The following is a 20,178-nucleotide window of genomic DNA, read 5'->3' as shown; positions in this document are numbered from 1 at the left end:
GGTAATGGTTGGTACCTGGTTATATTAGTAACGGGTAATGGTTGGTACCTGGTTATATTAGTAACGGGTAATGGTTGGTACCTGGTTATATTAGTAATGGGTAATGGTTGGTACCTGGTTATATTAGTAACGGGTAATGGTTGGTACCTGGTTATATTAGTAACGGGTAATGGTTGGTACCTGGTTATATTAGTAATGGGTAATGGTTGGTACCTGGTTATATTAGTAACGGGTAATGGTTGGTACCTGGTTATATTAGTAATGGGTAATGGTTGGTACCTGGTTATATTAGTAATGGGTAATGGTTGGTACCTGGTTATATTAGTAACGGGTAATGGTTGGTACCTGGTTATATTAGTAACGGGTAATGGTTGGTACCTGGTTATATTAGTAATGGGTAATGGTTGGTACCTGGTTATATTAGTAAAATGTAAATGTGTTGTTTAATAATATGAGGTTGTGTGTGTGCGTAGGTGTGTAGGTGTGTGTGTATGTGTGTTTCTTACAGTACTTCCAGGCTCCTCAGTGCTCTGAAAGCTCCGTCCTCGATGCAGCTGATGTGGTTCTTATCCAACTGACTAGAGACACAATAGGGCAGAAAGCATTAAAACACACACACACACACACACACACACACACACACACACACACACACACACACACACACACACACACACACACACACACACACACACACACACACACACACACACACACACACACACACACACACACACACACACGCGCGCAGACAAACAAATGTGCAATACACTGCAACACGTCCTGTTCTCTCCATCCCTCCCTCTCTCTTTCTCTCTCTCCTTTCTCACACCAATTTTAAACAGTCACGTTATTAAATAAACAGCCGTTTGTATTAAAGGTCATCAATAAACATCATCTTTCCAATACCAGCTACTCAGCACAACGCCCCAATGATCCAAAGCACTGGTATCAATCCTACAATCTACAATAGCATTTTCCCTATAGACCAGACATAATCACACCCTAACACTCTCTCCTCAGAGGGCAGATATAATCACACCCTGACACTCTCTCCTCAGAGGGCAGATATAATCACACCCTGACACTCTCTCCTCAGAGGGCAGATATAATCACACCCTAACACTCTCTCCTCAGAGGGCAGATATAATCACACCCTGACACTCTCTCCTCAGAGGGCAGATATAATCACACCCTGACACTCTCTCCTCAGAGGGCAGATATAATCACACCCTGACACTCTCTCCTCAGAGGGTAGATATAATCACACCCTAACACTCTCTCCTCAGAGGGTAGATATAATCACACCCTGACACCCTCTCCTCAGAGGGTAGATATAATCACACCCTGACACCCTCTCCTCAGAGGGTAGATATAATCACACCCTGACACTCTCTCCTCAGAGGGTAGATATAATCACACCCTGACACCCTCTCCTCAGAGGGTAGATATAATCACACCCTGACACCCTCTCCTCAGAGGGTAGATATAATCACACCCTAACACTCTCTCCTCAGAGGGTAGATATAATCACACCCTGACACCCTCTCCTCAGAGGGTAGATATAATCACACCCTGACACTCTCTCCTCAGAGGGCAGATATAATCACACCCTGACACTCTCTCCTCAGAGCGTAGATATAATCACACCCTAACACTCTCTCCTCAGAGGGTAGATATAATCACACCCTGACACCCTCTCCTCAGAGGGTAGATATAATCACACCCTGACACTCTCTCCTCAGAGGGCAGATATAATCACACCCTGACACTCTCTCCTCAGAGGGTAGATATAATCACACCCTGACACTCTCTCCTCAGAGGGCAGATATAATCACACCCTGACACTCTCTCCTCAGAGGGCAGATATAATCACACCCTGACACTCTCTCCTCAGAGGGCAGATATAATCACACCCTAACACTCTCTCCTCAGAGGGCAGATATAATCACACCCTGACACTCTCTCCTCAGAGGGCAGATATAATCACACCCTAACACCCTCTCCTCAGAGGGTAGATATAATCACACCCTGACACTCTCTCCTCAGAGGGCAGATATAATCACACCCTGACACTCTCTCCTCAGAGGGCAGATATAATCACACCCTGACACCCTCTCCTCAGAGGGTAGATATAATCACACCCTGACACCCTCTCCTCAGAGGGTAGATATAATCACACCCTGACACCCTCTCCTCAGAGGGTAGATATAATCACACCCTGACACTCTCTCCTCAGAGGGCAGATATAATCACACCCTGACACCCTCTCCTCAGAGGGCAGATATAATCACACCCTGACACCCTCTCCTCAGAGGGTAGATATAATCACACCCTGACACCCTCTCCTCAGAGGGCAGATATAATCACACCCTGACACCCTCTCCTCAGAGGGTAGATATAATCACACCCTGACACCCTCTCCTCAGAGGGTAGATATAATCACACCCTGACACCCTCTCCTCAGAGGGTAGATATAATCACACCCTGACACTCTCTCCTCAGAGGGCAGATATAATCACACCCTGACACCCTCTCCTCAGAGGGCAGATATAATCACACCCTGACACCCTCTCCTCAGAGGGTAGATATAATCACACCCTGACACCCTCTCCTCAGAGGGTAGATATAATCACACCCTGACACCCTCTCCTCAGAGGGTAGATATAATCACACCCTGACACTCTCTCCTCAGAGGGCAGATATAATCACACCCTGACACCCTCTCCTCAGAGGGCAGATATAATCACACCCTGACACCCTCTCCTCAGAGGGCAGATATAATCACACCCTGACACTCTCTCCTCAGAGGGCAGATATAATCACACCCTAACACTCTCTCCTCAGAGGGCAGATATAATCACACCCTGACACTCTCTCCTCAGAGGGCAGATATAATCACACCCTAACACTCTCTCCTCAGAGGGCAGATATAATCACACCCTAACACTCTCTCCTCAGAGGGCAGATATAATCACACCCTAACACTCTCTCCTCAGAGGGCAGATATAATCACACCCTGACACTCTCTCCTCAGAGGGCAGATATAATCACACCCTGACACTCTCTCCTCAGAGGGCAGATATAATCACACCCTGACACTCTCTCCTCAGAGGGCAGACATAATCACACCCTAACACTCTCTCCTCAGAGGGCAGATATAATCACACCCTGACACTCTCTCCTCAGAGGGCAGATATAATCACACCCTGACACTCTCTCCTCAGAGGGCAGATATAATCACACCCTGACACCCTCTCCTCAGAGGGCAGATATAATCACACCCTGACACTCTCTCCTCAGAGGGCAGATATAATCACACCCTGACACTCTCTCCTCAGAGGGCAGATATAATCACACCCTAACACTCTCTCCTCAGAGGGCAGATATAATCACACCCTGACACTCTCTCCTCAGAGGGTAGATATAATCACACCCTGACACTCTCTCCTCAGAGGGCAGATATAATCACACCCTGACACTCTCTCCTCAGAGGGCAGATATAATCACACCCTAACACTCTCTCCTCAGAGGGCAGATATAATCACACCCTGACACTCTCTCCTCAGAGGGTAGATATAATCACACCCTGACACCCTCTCCTCAGAGGGTAGATATAATCACACCCTGACACTCTCTCCTCAGAGGGCAGATATAATCACACCCTGAAACCCTCTCCTCAGAGGGTAGATATAATCACACCCTGACACTCTCTCCTCAGAGGGTAGATATAGTCACACCCTGACACCCTCTCCTCAGAGGGTAGATATAATCACACCCTGACACCCTCTCCTCAGAGGGCAGATATAATCACACCCTGACACCCTCTCCTCAGAGGGTAGATATAATCACACCCTGACACCCTCTCCTCAGAGGGTAGATATAATCACACCCTGACACCCTCTCCTCAGAGGGCAGATATAATCACACCCTGACACTCTCTCCTCAGAGGGTAGATATAATCACACCCTGACACTCTCTCCTCAGAGGGTAGATATAATCACACCCTGACACTCTCTCCTCAGAGGGTAGATATAGTCACACCCTGACACCCTCTCCTCAGAGGGTAGATATAATCACACCCTGACACCCTCTCCTCAGAGGGCAGATATAATCACACCCTGACACCCTCTCCTCAGAGGGCAGACATAATCACACCCTAACACTCTCTCCTCAGAGGGTAGATATAATCACACCCTGACACTCTCTCCTCAGAGGGCAGATATAATCACACCCTGACACTCTCTCCTCAGAGGGCAGATATAATCACACCCTGACACCCTCTCCTCAGAGGGCAGATATAATCACACCCTGACACTCTCTCCTCAGAGGGCAGATATAATCACACCCTGACACTCTCTCCTCAGAGGGCAGATATAATCACACCCTAACACTCTCTCCTCAGAGGGCAGATATAATCACACCCTGACACTCTCTCCTCAGAGGGCAGATATAATCACACCCTAACACTCTCTCCTCAGAGGGCAGATATAATCACACCCTGACACTCTCTCCTCAGAGGGCAGATATAATCACACCCTGACACTCTCTCCTCAGAGGGCAGATATAATCACACCCTGACACTCTCTCCTCAGAGGGCAGACATAATCACACCCTAACACTCTCTCCTCAGAGGGTAGATATAATCACACCCTGACACTCTCTCCTCAGAGGGCAGATATAATCACACCCTGACACTCTCTCCTCAGAGGGCAGATATAATCACACCCTGACACCCTCTCCTCAGAGGGCAGATATAATCACACCCTGACACTCTCTCCTCAGAGGGCAGATATAATCACACCCTGACACTCTCTCCTCAGAGGGCAGATATAATCACACCCTAACACTCTCTCCTCAGAGGGCAGATATAATCACACCCTGACACTCTCTCCTCAGAGGGTAGATATAATCACACCCTGACACTCTCTCCTCAGAGGGCAGATATAATCACACCCTGACACTCTCTCCTCAGAGGGCAGATATAATCACACCCTAACACTCTCTCCTCAGAGGGCAGATATAATCACACCCTGACACTCTCTCCTCAGAGGGTAGATATAATCACACCCTGACACCCTCTCCTCAGAGGGTAGATATAATCACACCCTGACACTCTCTCCTCAGAGGGCAGATATAATCACACCCTGAAACCCTCTCCTCAGAGGGTAGATATAATCACACCCTGACACTCTCTCCTCAGAGGGTAGATATAGTCACACCCTGACACCCTCTCCTCAGAGGGTAGATATAATCACACCCTGACACCCTCTCCTCAGAGGGCAGATATAATCACACCCTGACACCCTCTCCTCAGAGGGTAGATATAATCACACCCTGACACCCTCTCCTCAGAGGGTAGATATAATCACACCCTGACACCCTCTCCTCAGAGGGCAGATATAATCACACCCTGACACTCTCTCCTCAGAGGGTAGATATAATCACACCCTGACACTCTCTCCTCAGAGGGTAGATATAGTCACACCCTGACACCCTCTCCTCAGAGGGTAGATATAATCACACCCTGACACCCTCTCCTCAGAGGGCAGATATAATCACACCCTGACACCCTCTCCTCAGAGGGCAGACATAATCACACCCTAACACTCTCTCCTCAGAGGGTAGATATAATCACACCCTGACACTCTCTCCTCAGAGGGCAGATATAATCACACCCTGACACTCTCTCCTCAGAGGGCAGATATAATCACACCCTGACACCCTCTCCTCAGAGGGCAGATATAATCACACCCTGACACTCTCTCCTCAGAGGGCAGATATAATCACACCCTGACACTCTCTCCTCAGAGGGCAGATATAATCACACCCTAACACTCTCTCCTCAGAGGGCAGATATAATCACACCCTGACACTCTCTCCTCAGAGGGTAGATATAATCACACCCTGACACTCTCTCCTCAGAGGGCAGATATAATCACACCCTGACACTCTCTCCTCAGAGGGCAGATATAATCACACCCTAACACTCTCTCCTCAGAGGGCAGATATAATCACACCCTGACACTCTCTCCTCAGAGGGTAGATATAATCACACCCTGACACCCTCTCCTCAGAGGGTAGATATAATCACACCCTGACACTCTCTCCTCAGAGGGCAGATATAATCACACCCTGAAACCCTCTCCTCAGAGGGTAGATATAATCACACCCTGACACTCTCTCCTCAGAGGGTAGATATAGTCACACCCTGACACCCTCTCCTCAGAGGGTAGATATAATCACACCCTGACACCCTCTCCTCAGAGGGCAGATATAATCACACCCTGACACCCTCTCCTCAGAGGGTAGATATAATCACACCCTGACACCCTCTCCTCAGAGGGCAGATATAATCACACCCTGACACTCTCTCCTCAGAGGGCAGATATAATCACACCCTGACACCCTCTCCTCAGAGGGCAGATATAATCACACCCTAACACTCTCTCCTCAGAGGGCAGATATAATCACACCCTGACACTCTCTCCTCAGAGGGCAGATATAATCACACCCTAACACTCTCTCCTCAGAGGGCAGATATAATCACACCCTAACACTCTCTCCTCAGAGGGCAGATATAATCACACCCTAACACTCTCTCCTCAGAGGGCAGATATAATCACACCCTGACACTCTCTCCTCAGAGGGCAGATATAATCACACCCTAACACTCTCTCCTCAGAGGGCAGATATAATCACACCCTGACACTCTCTCCTCAGAGGGTAGATATAATCACACCCTGACACTCTCTCCTCAGAGGGCAGATATAATCACACCCTGACACTCTCTCCTCAGAGGGCAGATATAATCACACCCTGACACTCTCTCCTCAGAGGGCAGATATAATCACACCCTGACACCCTCTCCTCAGAGGGCAGATATAATCACACCCTGACACTCTCTCCTCAGAGGGCAGATATAATCACACCCTGACACTCTCTCCTCAGAGGGCAGATATAATCACACCCTGACACCCTCTCCTCAGAGGGTAGATATAATCACACCCTGACACCCTCTCCTCAGAGGGCAGATATAATCACACCCTGACACCCTCTCCTCAGAGGGTAGATATAATCACTGATAGGGAGTACAGTCAATGTGGGTAAGTGGACAGTGAGCTAGTCATCTCTCCTCATATACTGTAGGGGAAGGAGCCAGACTGTGCAGACACTTTATCTACTGTGATAGCACCATCAATCGGAGAGAGAGAGAGAGTGTGTGTGTGTGTGTGTGTGTGTGTGTGTGTGTGTGTGTGTGTGTGTGTGTGTGTGTGTGTGTGTGTGTGTGTGTGTGTGTGTGTGTGTGTGTGTGTGTGTGTGTGTGTGTGTGTGTGTGTGTGTGTGTTGATTTCCAGTGATAGCAGTATAAATCACAGCTCCATCTGTGAACAGCTAACCCACTCCATTGTTGTGATATACTGATCTACTGTCCCTAGAGCCACCTAACTGACTGGGGCTAGGCTCATTAACATACACAGAGGTGACAGACAGGGAGGCCCAATACCATGTCTGTGTATATCTGTGTGTGTCTGTGTGTGTGTGTGTGTCTGTCTGTGTGTGTCAGTGTATATGTGTGTATTACACTGATCTGTTTCTATCGGGGCATGAAGACAAAAACAGGATTTTATGAACATGTTCTTCCTTTGTCTTGGTGTTATATGAGATCGTAATGGTATGAAAATATGTTGAGTTAGTATTGAGAGTGAAAAGATATTCATCCATCCATCCATTCATTCATTCATTTAATTTATCCAATCATCCATCCATCCATGAATCTATCCAATCATCCATCCATTCATTTATTCATTCATCCATCCATTCATCCAATCATTTATTCATCCATCCATCCATTTATTCATCCATCCATTAATTTATTAACCCATCCAGCCATTAATATATTCATCCATCCCTTAATTTATTCATCCATCCATCCATTAATTTATTCATCCAAGCATTAATTTGTTCAACCATCCATACATTCATTTATTCATCCATACATACATTAATTCACAATTTCTTCATTAATGTACTAATCTGAGACTGAAGATTCCCTCACAGGTTCTTGATGTCTGTAGCTCCTCTGAAAGCCTTTCTGGGGATGGACTGGATGTTGTTCTCACTCAGATCTCTGAGAAAACAACAACATGAGAGCATTAGATCAAAGACACTGTTCCACAACCTTTAGAAGCTAACACACACCAGGGTTATATAGGAGGGAAAACACCCAGCCAGGATAGATAGAGGGTTATATAGGAGGGAAAACACCCAGCCAGGATAGATAGAGGGCTATGTAGGAGGAAAACCACCCAGCCAGGATAGATAGAGGGTTATATAGGAGGAAAACCACCTAGCCAGGATAGACAGAGGGCTATGTAGGAGGGAAACCACCCAGCCAGGATAGATAGAGGGTTATATAGGAGGAAAACCACCCAGCCAGGATAGATAGAGGGCTATATAGGAGGAACACCACCCAGCCAGGATAGATATAGGGTTATATAGGAGGAAAACCACCTAGCCAGGATAGATAGAGGGTTATATAGGATGAAAACCACCCAGCCAGGATAGATAGAGGGTTATATAGGAGGAAAACCACCCAGCCAGGATAGATAGAGGGCTATGTAGGAGGAAAACCTCCCAGCCAGGATAGATAGAGGGCTATGTAGGAGGAAAACCACCCAGCCAGGATAGATAGAGGGTTATATAGGAGGAAAACCCCTAGCCAGGATAGATAGAGGGCTATGTAGGAGGAAAACCACCCAGCCAGGATAGATAGAGGGCTATGTAGGAGGAAAACCTCCCAGCCAGGATAGATATAGGGCTATGTAGGAGGAAAACCACCCAGCCAGGATAGATAGAGGGTTATATAGGAGGAAAACCCCCTAGCCAGGATAGATAGAGGGCTATGTAGGAGGAACACCACCCAGCCAGGATAGATAGAGGGATATATAGGAGGAAAACCACCCAGCCAGGATAGATAGAGGGTTATATAGGAGGAAAACCACCTAGCCAGGATAGATAGAGGGCTATGTAGGAGGGAAACCACCCAGCCAGGATAGATAGAGGGTTATATAGGAGGAAAACCACCCAGCCAGGATAGATAGAGGGCTATATAGGAGGAACACCACCCAGCCAGGATAGATATAGGGTTATATATGAGGAAAACCACCCAGCCAGGATAGATAGAGGGGTATGTCTGAGGGAAACCACCTAGCCAGGATAGATAGAGGGTTATATAGGAGGAAAACCACCTAGCCAGGATAGATAGAGGGTTATATAGGATGAAAACCACCCAGCCAGGATAGATAGAGGGTTATATAGGAGGAAAACCCCCCAGCCAGGATAGATAGAGGGTTATGTAGGAGGAAAACCACCTAGCCAGGATAGATAGAGGGCTATGTAGGAGGAAAACCACCCAGCCAGGATAGATAGAGGGTTATATAGGAGGAAAACCACCGAGCCAGGATAGATAGAGGGCTATGTAGGAGGAAAACCACCCAGCCAGGATAGATAGAGGGCTATGTAGGAGGAAAACCACCTAGCCAGGATAGATAGAGGGCTATGTAGGAGGAAAACCACCCAGCCAGGATAGATAGAGGGTTATATAGGAGGGAAAACACCCAGCCAGGATAGATAGAGGGCTATGTAGGAGGAAAACCACCCAGCCAGGATAGATAGAGGGTTATATAGGAGGAAAACCACCTAGCCAGGATAGATAGAGGGCTATGTAGGAGGAAAACCACCCAGCCAGGATAGATAGAGGGCTATGTAGGAGGAAAACCACCCAGCCAGGATAGATAGAGGGCTATGTAGGAGGAAAACCTCCCAGCCAGGATAGATAGAGGGCTATGTAGGAGGAAAACCACCCAGCCAGGATAGATAGAGGGTTATATAGGAGGAAAACCCCTAGCCAGGATAGATAGAGGGCTATGTAATAGGAACACCACCCAGCCAGGATAGATAGAGGGATATATAGGAGGAAAACCACCCAGCCAGGATAGATAGAGGGCTATGTAGGAGGGAAACCACCCAGCCAGGATAGATAGAGGGTTATATAGGAGGAAAACCACTCAGCCAGGATAGATAGAGGGCTATGTAGGAGGAAAACCCCCCAGCCAGGATAGATAGAGGGCTATGTAGGAGGAAAACCACCCAGCCAGGATAGATAGAGGGTTATATAGGAGGAAAACCCCCTAGCCAGGATAGATAGAGGGCTATGTAGGAGGAACACCACCCAGCCAGGATAGATAGAGGGCTATGTAGGAGGAAAACCACCCAGCCAGGATAGATAGAGGGCTATGTAGGAGGAAAACCACCCAGCCAGGATAGATAGAGGGTTATATAGGAGGAAAACCCCTAGCCAGGATAGATAGAGGGCTATGTAGGAGGAAAACCACCCAGCCAGGATAGATAGAGGGCTATGTAGGAGGAAAACCACCCAGCCAGGATAGATAGAGGGCTATGTAGGAGGAAAACCTCCCAGCCAGGATAGATAGAGGGCTATGTAGGAGGAAAACCACCCAGCCAGGATAGATAGAGGGTTATATAGGAGGAAAACCCCTAGCCAGGATAGATAGAGGGCTATGTAGGAGGAACACCACCCAGCCAGGATAGATAGAGGGATATATAGGAGGAAAACCACCCAGCCAGGATAGATAGAGGGCTATGTAGGAGGGAAACCACCCAGCCAGGATAGATAGAGGGTTATATAGGAGGAAAACCACCCAGCCAGGATAGATAGAGGGCTATATAGGAGGAAAACCACCTAGCCAGGATAGATAGAGGGTTATATAGGATGAAAACCACCCAGCCAGGATAGATAGTGGGTTATATAGGAGGAAAACCACCGAGCCAGGATAGATAGAGGGCTATGTAGGAGGAAAACCCCCCAGCCAGGATAGATAGAGGGTTATGTAGGAGGAAAACCACCTAGCCAGGATAGATAGAGGGCTATGTAGGAGGAAAACCACCCAGCCAGGATAGATAGAGGGTTATATAGGAGGAAAACCACAGAGCCAGGATAGATAGAGGGCTATGTAGGAGGAAAACCACCCAGCCAGGATAGATAGAGGGCTATGTAGGAGGAAAACCACCCAGCCAGGATAGATAGAGGGCTATGTAGGAGGAAAACAACCTAGCCAGGATAGATAGAGGGCTATGTAGGAGGAAAACCACCTAGCCAGGATAGATAGAGGGTTATATAGGAGGGAAAACACCCAGCCAGGATAGATAGAGGGCTATGTAGGAGGAAAACCACCCAGCCAGGATAGATAGAGGGTTATATAGGAGGGAAAACACCCAGCCAGGATAGATAGAGGGCTATGTAGGAGGAAAACCACCCAGCCAGGATAGATAGAGGGTTATATAGGAGGAAAACCCCCTAGCCAGGATAGATAGAGGGCTATGTAGGAGGAAAACCACCCAGCCAGGATAGATAGAGGGCTATGTAGGAGGAAAACCACCCAGCCAGGATAGATAGAGGGCTATGTAGGAGGAAAACCCCCAGCCAGGATAGATAGAGGGCTATGTAGGAGGAAAACCACCCAGCCAGGATAGATAGAGGGTTATGTAGGAGGAAAACCACCTAGCCAGGATAGATAGAGGGCTATGTAGGAGGAAAACCACCTAGCAGGGATAGATAGAGGGTTATATAGGAGGAAAACCACCCAGCCAGGTAAGATAGAGGGCTATGTAGGAGGAAAACCCCCCAGCCAGGATAGATAGAGGGCTATGTAGGAGGAAAACCCCCTAGCCAGGATAGATAGAGGGCTATGTAGGAGGAAAACCACCTAGCAGGGATAGATAGAGGGCTATGTAGGAGGAAAACCCCCCAGCCAGGATAGATAGAGGGCTATGTAGGAGGAAAACCACCTAGCCAGGATAGATAGAGGGCTATGTAGGAGGAAAACCACCTAGCCAGGATAGATAGAGGGCTATGTAGGAGGAAAACCACCTAGCCAGGATAGATAGAGGGCTATGTAGGAGGAAAACCACCCAGCCAGGATAGATAGAGGGCTATGTAGGAGGAAAACCACCTAGCCAGGATAGATAGAGGGCTATGTAGGAGGAAAACCCCCCAGCCAGGATAGATAGAGGGCTATGTAGGAGGAACACCACCCAGCCAGGACAGATAGAGGGTTATGTAGGAGGAAAACACTCTGAGATTATTGTAACACATTTGTGGTGGATGGGCTGAACTGAATAGCAACTATGCACAAATGAAGAAGCTCTTTCAGTCTGAATGAAATGTAGCTTTCTATACGTTATCGTACAATAGTTACGAACAAAGAGCTGAGCAAACCACTCAGCTGTGACTAAAAGCTTCCTGGGGACTAAACTCTCTGTCTCAGCATTATATTATTTATCAAGATGAAAAGATGAAAAGGGAGAAAACCAAAGTCATTCATCTGTAGAGCTGTAACAGTACCAACAAGCCCCAGGTGTGGAGTGCATCAAGATGAAAAGATGAAGAGGGCTACAGCGGAGTAGTAGTTGTATTATGTGGTGCTCCCTCATGCTAAAACATTCCCTAAGGAACTCTGTGAGGCCAAGTGTGAGGTGTCCAACTCAGTGTGAGGTGTCCAACTCAGTGTGCTGTGTCCAACTCAGTGTGAGGTGTCCAACTCAGTGTGAGGTGTCCAACTCAGTGTGAGGTGTCCAACTCAGTGTGAGGTGTCCAACTCAGTGTGAGGTGTCCAACTCAGTGTGAGGTGTCCAACTCAGTGTGAGGTGTCCAACTCAGTGCCTCAACACTGAAAAAGGCAAGAGAGGTCCTGTTAGGACTTTGAGTGAAAGTATTTATGTGTGTGTGTGTGTGTGTGTGTGTGTGTGTGTGTGTGTGTGTGTGTGTGTGTGTGTGTGTGTGTGTGTGTGTGTGTGTGTGTGTGTGTGTGTGTGTGTGTGTGTGTGTGTGTGCGTGCGTGCGTGCGTGCGTGCGTGCGTGCGTGCGTGCGTGCGTGCGTGCGTGCGTGCGTGCGTGCGTGCGTGCGTGCGTGCGTGTATTGAGCGAGAGATGGAGAGAGTGGAGGGGATGGTCAGGGTAAGGAGAGGAGGAAGGAAGAAAGAGAGGGATATACAAGTAGTCAAAGTTTTAATTAGCATGTCATTGTTTGGTGGTTAAATTATGTTCTTTCCTCCTTCAGAGAGAAGCTGTACCTCTTATCATGCCACACAGGGAGCTCCTGTCTTACTCCCACAGCCCAACAGGCCGAAACAGAACACTCAGGGTCCCCTTTAGAGAGGCTTACAGAAAACACACCCCCTACCCTCCCCCTCTCTCTTTCCCTCCTTTTATCTTCACCTCAATCTCTCTTCTCTTCCTCCATCTCTCTCTCTCCCTCCATCTCTCACCCTCCCTCTTTCTCTCTCTCACCCTCCCTCTTTCTCTCCATCTCTCACCCTCCCTCTTTCTCTCTCTCTCTCTCTCCCTCCCTCTTTCTCTCCATCTCTCACCCTCCTCTTTCTCTCTCACCCTCCCTCTTTCTCTCCATCTCTCACCCTCCCTCTTTCTCTCCATCTCTCACCCTCCCTCTTTCTCTCTCTCTCTCTCTCCCTCCCTCTTTCTCTCCATCTCTCACCCTCCTCTTTCTCTCTCACCCTCCCTCTTTCTCTCTCACCCTCCCTCTTTCTCTCTCTCTCTCTCCCTCCCTCTTTCTCTCCATCTCTCTCCCTCTTTCTCTCTCTCTCTCTTTCCATCCATCTCTCTCTCTCTCTCCCCATCTTTCTCTCTCTCTCTCTTTCCCTCCATCTCTCTCTCTATTTTCCTTCTCTCCCTCCCACTTTCCGTCTCTCTCTGGTTCATCTCAGTTGCCCACTAGTTTCTTTCTGGTTTCAACATCATAAAAAAGGAATGAAAGAATCCCGGTGCCACTGAGAACAGTGAGAGTTGTGTAATATATCTAATGAATGGTTTGTTTGTTTCTTTATGCTCTGCAGCAATTAAAACAGCCGTCTGCAGGCCGCTGCAAATATACCATAATTAACCATGGTATTTGCACGGCCACCATTTTTTTCTTCTGTTTTGAATATTTATGACACTCTCTCTCACACATACACACACATCACACCCCCATTCTCCAGTAGCAACTATAAAAGGCCTCCACTGTGAAGTTTGAGTTGTATTAGTAAATGACTGTAACCCGCCTGGCCTTTTCTCATAGTCATTAAGAGATCAGTGTGTAAGCAATTTTACTTGACTCCTGTACACACACACACACACACACACACACACACACACACACACACACACACACACACACACACACACACACACACACACACACACACACACACACACACACACACACACACACACACACACACACACACACACACACACACACAAGCTGATTTCCATTCAGAAAAACGCAGAGGTATTCTGTCCAAATACATGTTTGAACAGAGTTTATCGTCTGAATCATTCACTAATAACCACAACATACCTGAAGCAGGTGCTGTTACCAGGACATCAGCTCAACAAGCTATTCAATTCTATCTGGAAATATCAGGCATTCTGAAAAACACTGCATACTCTCTGAACATGTATTCATTCAATCAATATAGAATTTATTGAACAAAGACTAAATGAGTTAATACTGTATAATGTTTCACCTTCTATTGGTATTGGGTGAAAACGGCACTTGGTCTTCGATATATTATTCTCTTCTCCAACATGAAAACCATTTAACATCTCGTAGCTTTTCCTGGTGCCTGGGTTGCCAATCTGTTTGTAATTTAGCCAACCCCTTTGTTATTGTCTTGGCAAGGCAGACATGTTGCTTTGACCCTGGCCGTGACCCCACTTTCCGAGGGGAAGATTGGATATGCAAAAAACACATTTCAAATTCACACATTCGTATAATACACACTTGTACATGTGAAACAGCACAGATATATTTAACAGCACACATGATTTATTAGCCAACTCCTTTGTTATTGTCTTGGCAAGCCATGTTGCTTTAAACAGAAACAGTCAGGCAGCCATGTTGCTTTAAACAGAAACAGTCAGGCAGCCATGTTGCTTTAAACAGAAACAGTCAGGCAGCCATGTTGCTTTAAACAGAAACAGTCAGGCAGCCATGTTGCTTTAAACAGAAACAGTCAGGCAGCCATGTTGCTTTAAACAGAAACAGTCAGGCAGCCATGTTGCTTTAAACAGAAACAGTCAGGCAGCCATGTTGCTTTAAACAGAAACAGTCAGGCAGCCATGTTGCTTTAAACAGAAACAGTCAGGCAGCCATGTTGCTTTAAACAGAAACAGTCAGGCAGCCATGTTGCTTTAAACAGAATCAGTCAGCCATGTTGCTTTAAACAGAAACAGTCAGGCAGCCATGTTGCTTTAAACAGAATCAGTCAGCCATGTTCCTTTAAACAGAATCAGTCAGGCAGCCATGTTGCTTTAAACAGAATCAGTCAGGCAGCCATGTTGCTTTAAACAGAAACAGACAGGCAGCCATGTTCCTTTAAACAGAAACAGACAGACAGCCATGTTCCTTTAAACAGAAACAGTCAGGCAGCCATGTTCCTTTAAACAGTCAGGCAGCCATGTTGCTTTAAACAGAAACAGACAGACAGCCATGTTCCTTTAAACAGTCAGGCAGCCATGTTGCTTTAAACAGAAACAGACAGACAGCCATGTTGCTTTAAACAGAAACAGTCAGGCAGCCATGTTCCTTTAAACAGAAACAGACAGACAGCCATGTTCCTTTAAACAGAAACAGTCAGGCAGCCATGTTCCTTTAAACAGTCAGGCAGCCATGTTGCTTTAAACAGAAACAGACAGACAGCCATGTTCCTTTAAACAGTCAGGCAGCCATGTTGCTTTAAACAGAAACAGACAGACAGCCATGTTGCTTTAAACAGAAACAGTCAGGCAGCCATGTTCCTTTAAACAGAAACAGACAGACAGCCATGTTGCTTTAAACAGAAACAGACAGACAGTCATGTTCCTTTAAACAGAAACAGACAGACAGCCATGTTCCTTTAAACAGAAACAGACAGGCAGCCATGTTCCTTTAAACAGAAACAGACAGACAGCCATGTTCCTTTAAACAGAAACAGACAGGCAGCCATGTTCCTTTAAACAGAAACAGACAGACAGCCATGTTCCTTTAAACAGAAACAGACAGACAGCCATGTTCCTTTAAACAGTCAGGCAGCCATGTTCCTTTAAACAGAAACAGACAGACAGCCATGTTCCTTTAAACAGAAACAGACAGACAGCCATGTTCCTTTAAACAGAAACAGACAGGCAGCCATGTTCCTTTAAACAGAAACAGACAGGCAGCCATGTTCCTTTAAACAGAAACAGACAGACAGCCATGTTGATTTAAACAGAAACAGACAGGCAGCCATGTTCCTTTAAACAGAAACAGACAGGCAGCCATGTTCCTTTAAACAGAAACAGACAGGCAGCCATGTTCCTTTAAACAGTCAGACAGCCATGTTCCTTTAAACAGAAACAGACAGACAGCCATGTTCCTTTAAACAGAAACAGACAGGCAGCCATGTTGCTTTAAACAGAAACAGACAGGCAGCCATGTTCGTTTAAACAGAAACAGACAGGCAGCCATGATGCTTTAAACAGAAACAGACAGGCAGCCATGTTGCTTTAAACAGTCAGGCAGCCATGTTGCTTTAAACAGAAACAGACAGACAGCCATGTTCCTTTAAACAGAAACAGTCAGGCAGCCATGTTCCTTTAAACAGAAACAGACAGACAGCCATGTTCCTTTAAACAGAAACAGACAGACAGCCATGTTCCTTTAAACAGTCAGGCAGCCATGTTCCTTTAAACAGAAACAGACAGACAGCCATGTTCCTTTAAACAGAAACAGACAGACAGCCATGTTCCTTTAAACAGAAACAGACAGACAGCCATGTTCCTTTAAACAGTCAGGCAGCCATGTTCCTTTAAACAGAAACAGACAGACAGCCATGTTCCTTTAAACAGAAACAGACAGACAGCCATGTTCCTTTAAACAGAAACAGACAGGCAGCCATGTTCCTTTAAACAGAAACAGACAGGCAGCCATGTTCCTTTAAACAGAAACAGACAGGCAGCCATGTTGCTTTAAACAGAAACAGTCAGGCAGCCATGTTCCTTTAAACAGAAACAGACAGGCAGCCATGTTCCTTTAAACAGAAACAGACAGACAGCCATGTTCCTTTAAACAGAAACAGACAGACAGCCATGTTGCTTTAAACAGAAACAGACAGGCAGCCATGTTCCTTTAAACAGAAAAGACAGGCAGCCATGTTCCTTTAAACAGAAACAGTCAGGCAGCCATGTTCCTTTAAACAGAAACAGTCAGGCAGCCATGTTCCTTTAAACAGTCAGGCAGCCATGTTGCTTTAAACAGAAACAGACAGACAGCCATGTTCCTTTAAACAGTCAGGCAGCCATGTTGCTTTAAACAGAAACAGACAGACAGCCATGTTGCTTTAAACAGAAACAGTCAGGCAGCCATGTTCCTTTAAACAGAAACAGACAGGCAGCCATGTTCCTTTAAACAGAAACAGTCAGGCAGCCATGTTGCTTTAAACAGAAACAGACAGACAGCCATGTTGCTTTAAACAGAAACAGACAGACAGCCATGTTCCTTTAAACAGAAACAGTCAGGCAGCCATGTTGCTTTAAACAGAAACAGACAGACAGCCATGTTCCTTTAAACAGAAACAGTCAGGCAGCCATGTTCCTTTAAACAGAAACAGACAGGCAGCCATGTTCCTTTAAACAGAAACAGACAGACAGCCATGTTCCTTTAAACAGAAACAGACAGACAGCCATGATGCTTTAAACAGAAACAGACAGACAGCCATGTTGCTTTAAACAGAAACAGACAGACAGCCATGTTCCTTTAAACAGAAACAGACAGACAGCCATGTTGCTTTAAACAGAAACAGACAGACAGCCATGTTCCTTTAAACAGAAACAGACAGACAGCCATGTTGCTTTAAACAGAAACAGACAGACAGCCATGTTGCTTTAAACAGAAACAGACAGACAGCCATGATGCTTTATACAGAAACAGACAGACAGCCATGATGCTTTAAACAGAAACAGACAGACAGCCATGATGCTTTAAACAGAAACAGACAGACAGCCATGTTCCTTTAAACAGAAACAGTCAGGCAGCCATGTTCCTTTAAACAGAAACAGACAGGCAGCCATGTTCCTTTAAACAGTCAGGCAGCCATGTTCCTTTAAACAGAAACAGTCAGGCAGCCATGTTCCTTTAAACAGAAACAGTCAGGCAGCCATGTTCCTTTAAACATTCAGGCAGCCATGTTCCTTTAAACAGAAACAGTCAGGCAGCCATGTTCCTTTAAACAGAAACAGTCAGGCAGCCATGATGCTTTAAACAGAAACAGACAGACAGCCATGTTGCTTTAAACAGAAACAGACAGACAGCCATGTTCCTTTAAACAGTCAGGCAGCCATGTTGCTTTAAACAGACAGACAGCCATGTTGCTTTAAACATAAACAGTCAGGCAGCCATGTTCCTTTAAACAGAAACAGACAGGCAGCCATGTTCCTTTAAACAGAAACAGTCAGGCAGCCATGTTGCTTTAAACAGAAACAGACAGACAGCCATGTTGCTTTAAACAGAAACAGACAGACAGCCATGTTCCTTTAAACAGAAACAGTCAGGCAGCCATGTTCCTTTAAACAGAAACAGTCAGGCAGCCATGTTGCTTTAAACAGAAACAGTCAGGCAGCCATGTTCCTTTAAACAGAAACAGACAGACAGCCATGTTGCTTTAAACAGAAACAGACAGACAGCCATGATGCTTTAAACAGAAACAGTCAGGCAGCCATGATGCTTTAAACAGAAACAGACAGACAGCCATGATGCTTTAAACAGAAACAGTCAGGCAGCCATGTTCCTTTAAACAGAAACAGACAGACAGCCATGTTCCTTTAAACAGAAACAGTCAGGCAGCCATGTTCCTTTAAACAGTCAGGCAGCCATGTTGCTTTAAACAGAAACAGACAGACAGCCATGTTCCTTTAAACAGTCAGGCAGCCATGTTGCTTTAAACAGAAACAGACAGACAGCCATGTTGCTTTAAACAGAAACAGTCAGGCAGCCATGTTCCTTTAAACAGAAACAGACAGACAGCCATGTTGCTTTAAACAGAAACAGACAGACAGTCATGTTCCTTTAAACAGAAACAGACAGACAGCCATGTTCCTTTAAACAGAAACAGACAGACAGCCATGTTCCTTTAAACAGAAACAGACAGGCAGCCATGTTCCTTTAAACAGAAACAGACAGACAGCCATGTTCCTTTTAACAGAAACAGACAGACAGACATGTTCCTTTAAACAGAAACAGACAGGCAGCCATGTTCCTTTAAACAGAAACAGACAGGCAGCCATGTTCCTTTAAACAGAAACAGACAGACAGCCATGTTGCTTTAAACAGAAACAGACAGGCAGCCATGTTCCTTTAAACAGAGACAGACAGGCAGCCATGTTCCTTTAAACAGAAACAGACAGGCAGCCATGTTCCTTTAAACAGAAACAGACAGGCATCCATGATGCTTTAAACAGAAACAGACAGGCAGCCATGATGCTTTAAACAGAAACAGACAGGCAGCCATGTTCCTTTAAACAGAAACAGACAGACAGCCATGTTGCTTTAAACAGTCAGGCAGCCATGTTGCTTTAAACAGAAACAGACAGGCAGCCATGTTCCTTTAAACAGAAACAGACAGACAGCCATGTTGCTTTAAACAGAAACAGACAGGCAGCCATGTTCCTTTAAACTGAAACAGACAGGCAGCCATGTTCCTTTAAACAGAAACAGACAGACAGCCATGTTCCTTTAAACAGAAACAGACAGGCAGCCATGTTGCTTTAAACAGAAACAGACAGGCAGCCATGTTCCTTTAAACAGAAACAGACAGACAGCCATGTTCCTTTAAACAGAAACAGACAGGCAGCCATGTTGCTTTAAACAGAATCAGTCAGTCAGCCATGTTCCTTTAAACAGAAACAGACAGACAGCCATGTTCCTTTAAACAGAAACAGACAGACAGCCATGTTCCTTTAAACAGAATCAGTCAGTCAGCCATGTTCCTTTAAACAGAAACAGACAGGCAGCCATGTTCCTTTAAACAGAAACAGACAGACAGCCATGTTCCTTTAAACAGAAACAGACAGACAGCCAT

At 46.1% G+C, this 20,178-nt stretch overlaps 1 protein-coding gene across 1 annotated transcript in view; it reads right to left on the bottom strand.

Moving 5' to 3' along the window:
• Positions 1–20,178, bottom strand: part of LOC118374671 (slit homolog 1 protein-like) — a 245,793-nt gene that overhangs the window by 104,574 nt on the left and 121,041 nt on the right. The window contains 2 exon segments of the mRNA XM_052477899.1: positions 507–578; positions 8,060–8,131. Of these exon segments, the coding sequence (XP_052333859.1) occupies positions 507–578; positions 8,060–8,131 (144 nt within the window).

Source organism: Oncorhynchus keta, chromosome 24, assembly GCF_023373465.1.
Source record: "Oncorhynchus keta strain PuntledgeMale-10-30-2019 chromosome 24, Oket_V2, whole genome shotgun sequence".
In the NCBI taxonomy this organism is placed as follows: Eukaryota; Metazoa; Chordata; class Actinopteri; order Salmoniformes; family Salmonidae; genus Oncorhynchus; species Oncorhynchus keta.
The sequence above is the reverse complement of the archived record's forward strand: the minus strand, read 5'-3'. Positions and strand labels throughout refer to the sequence as shown.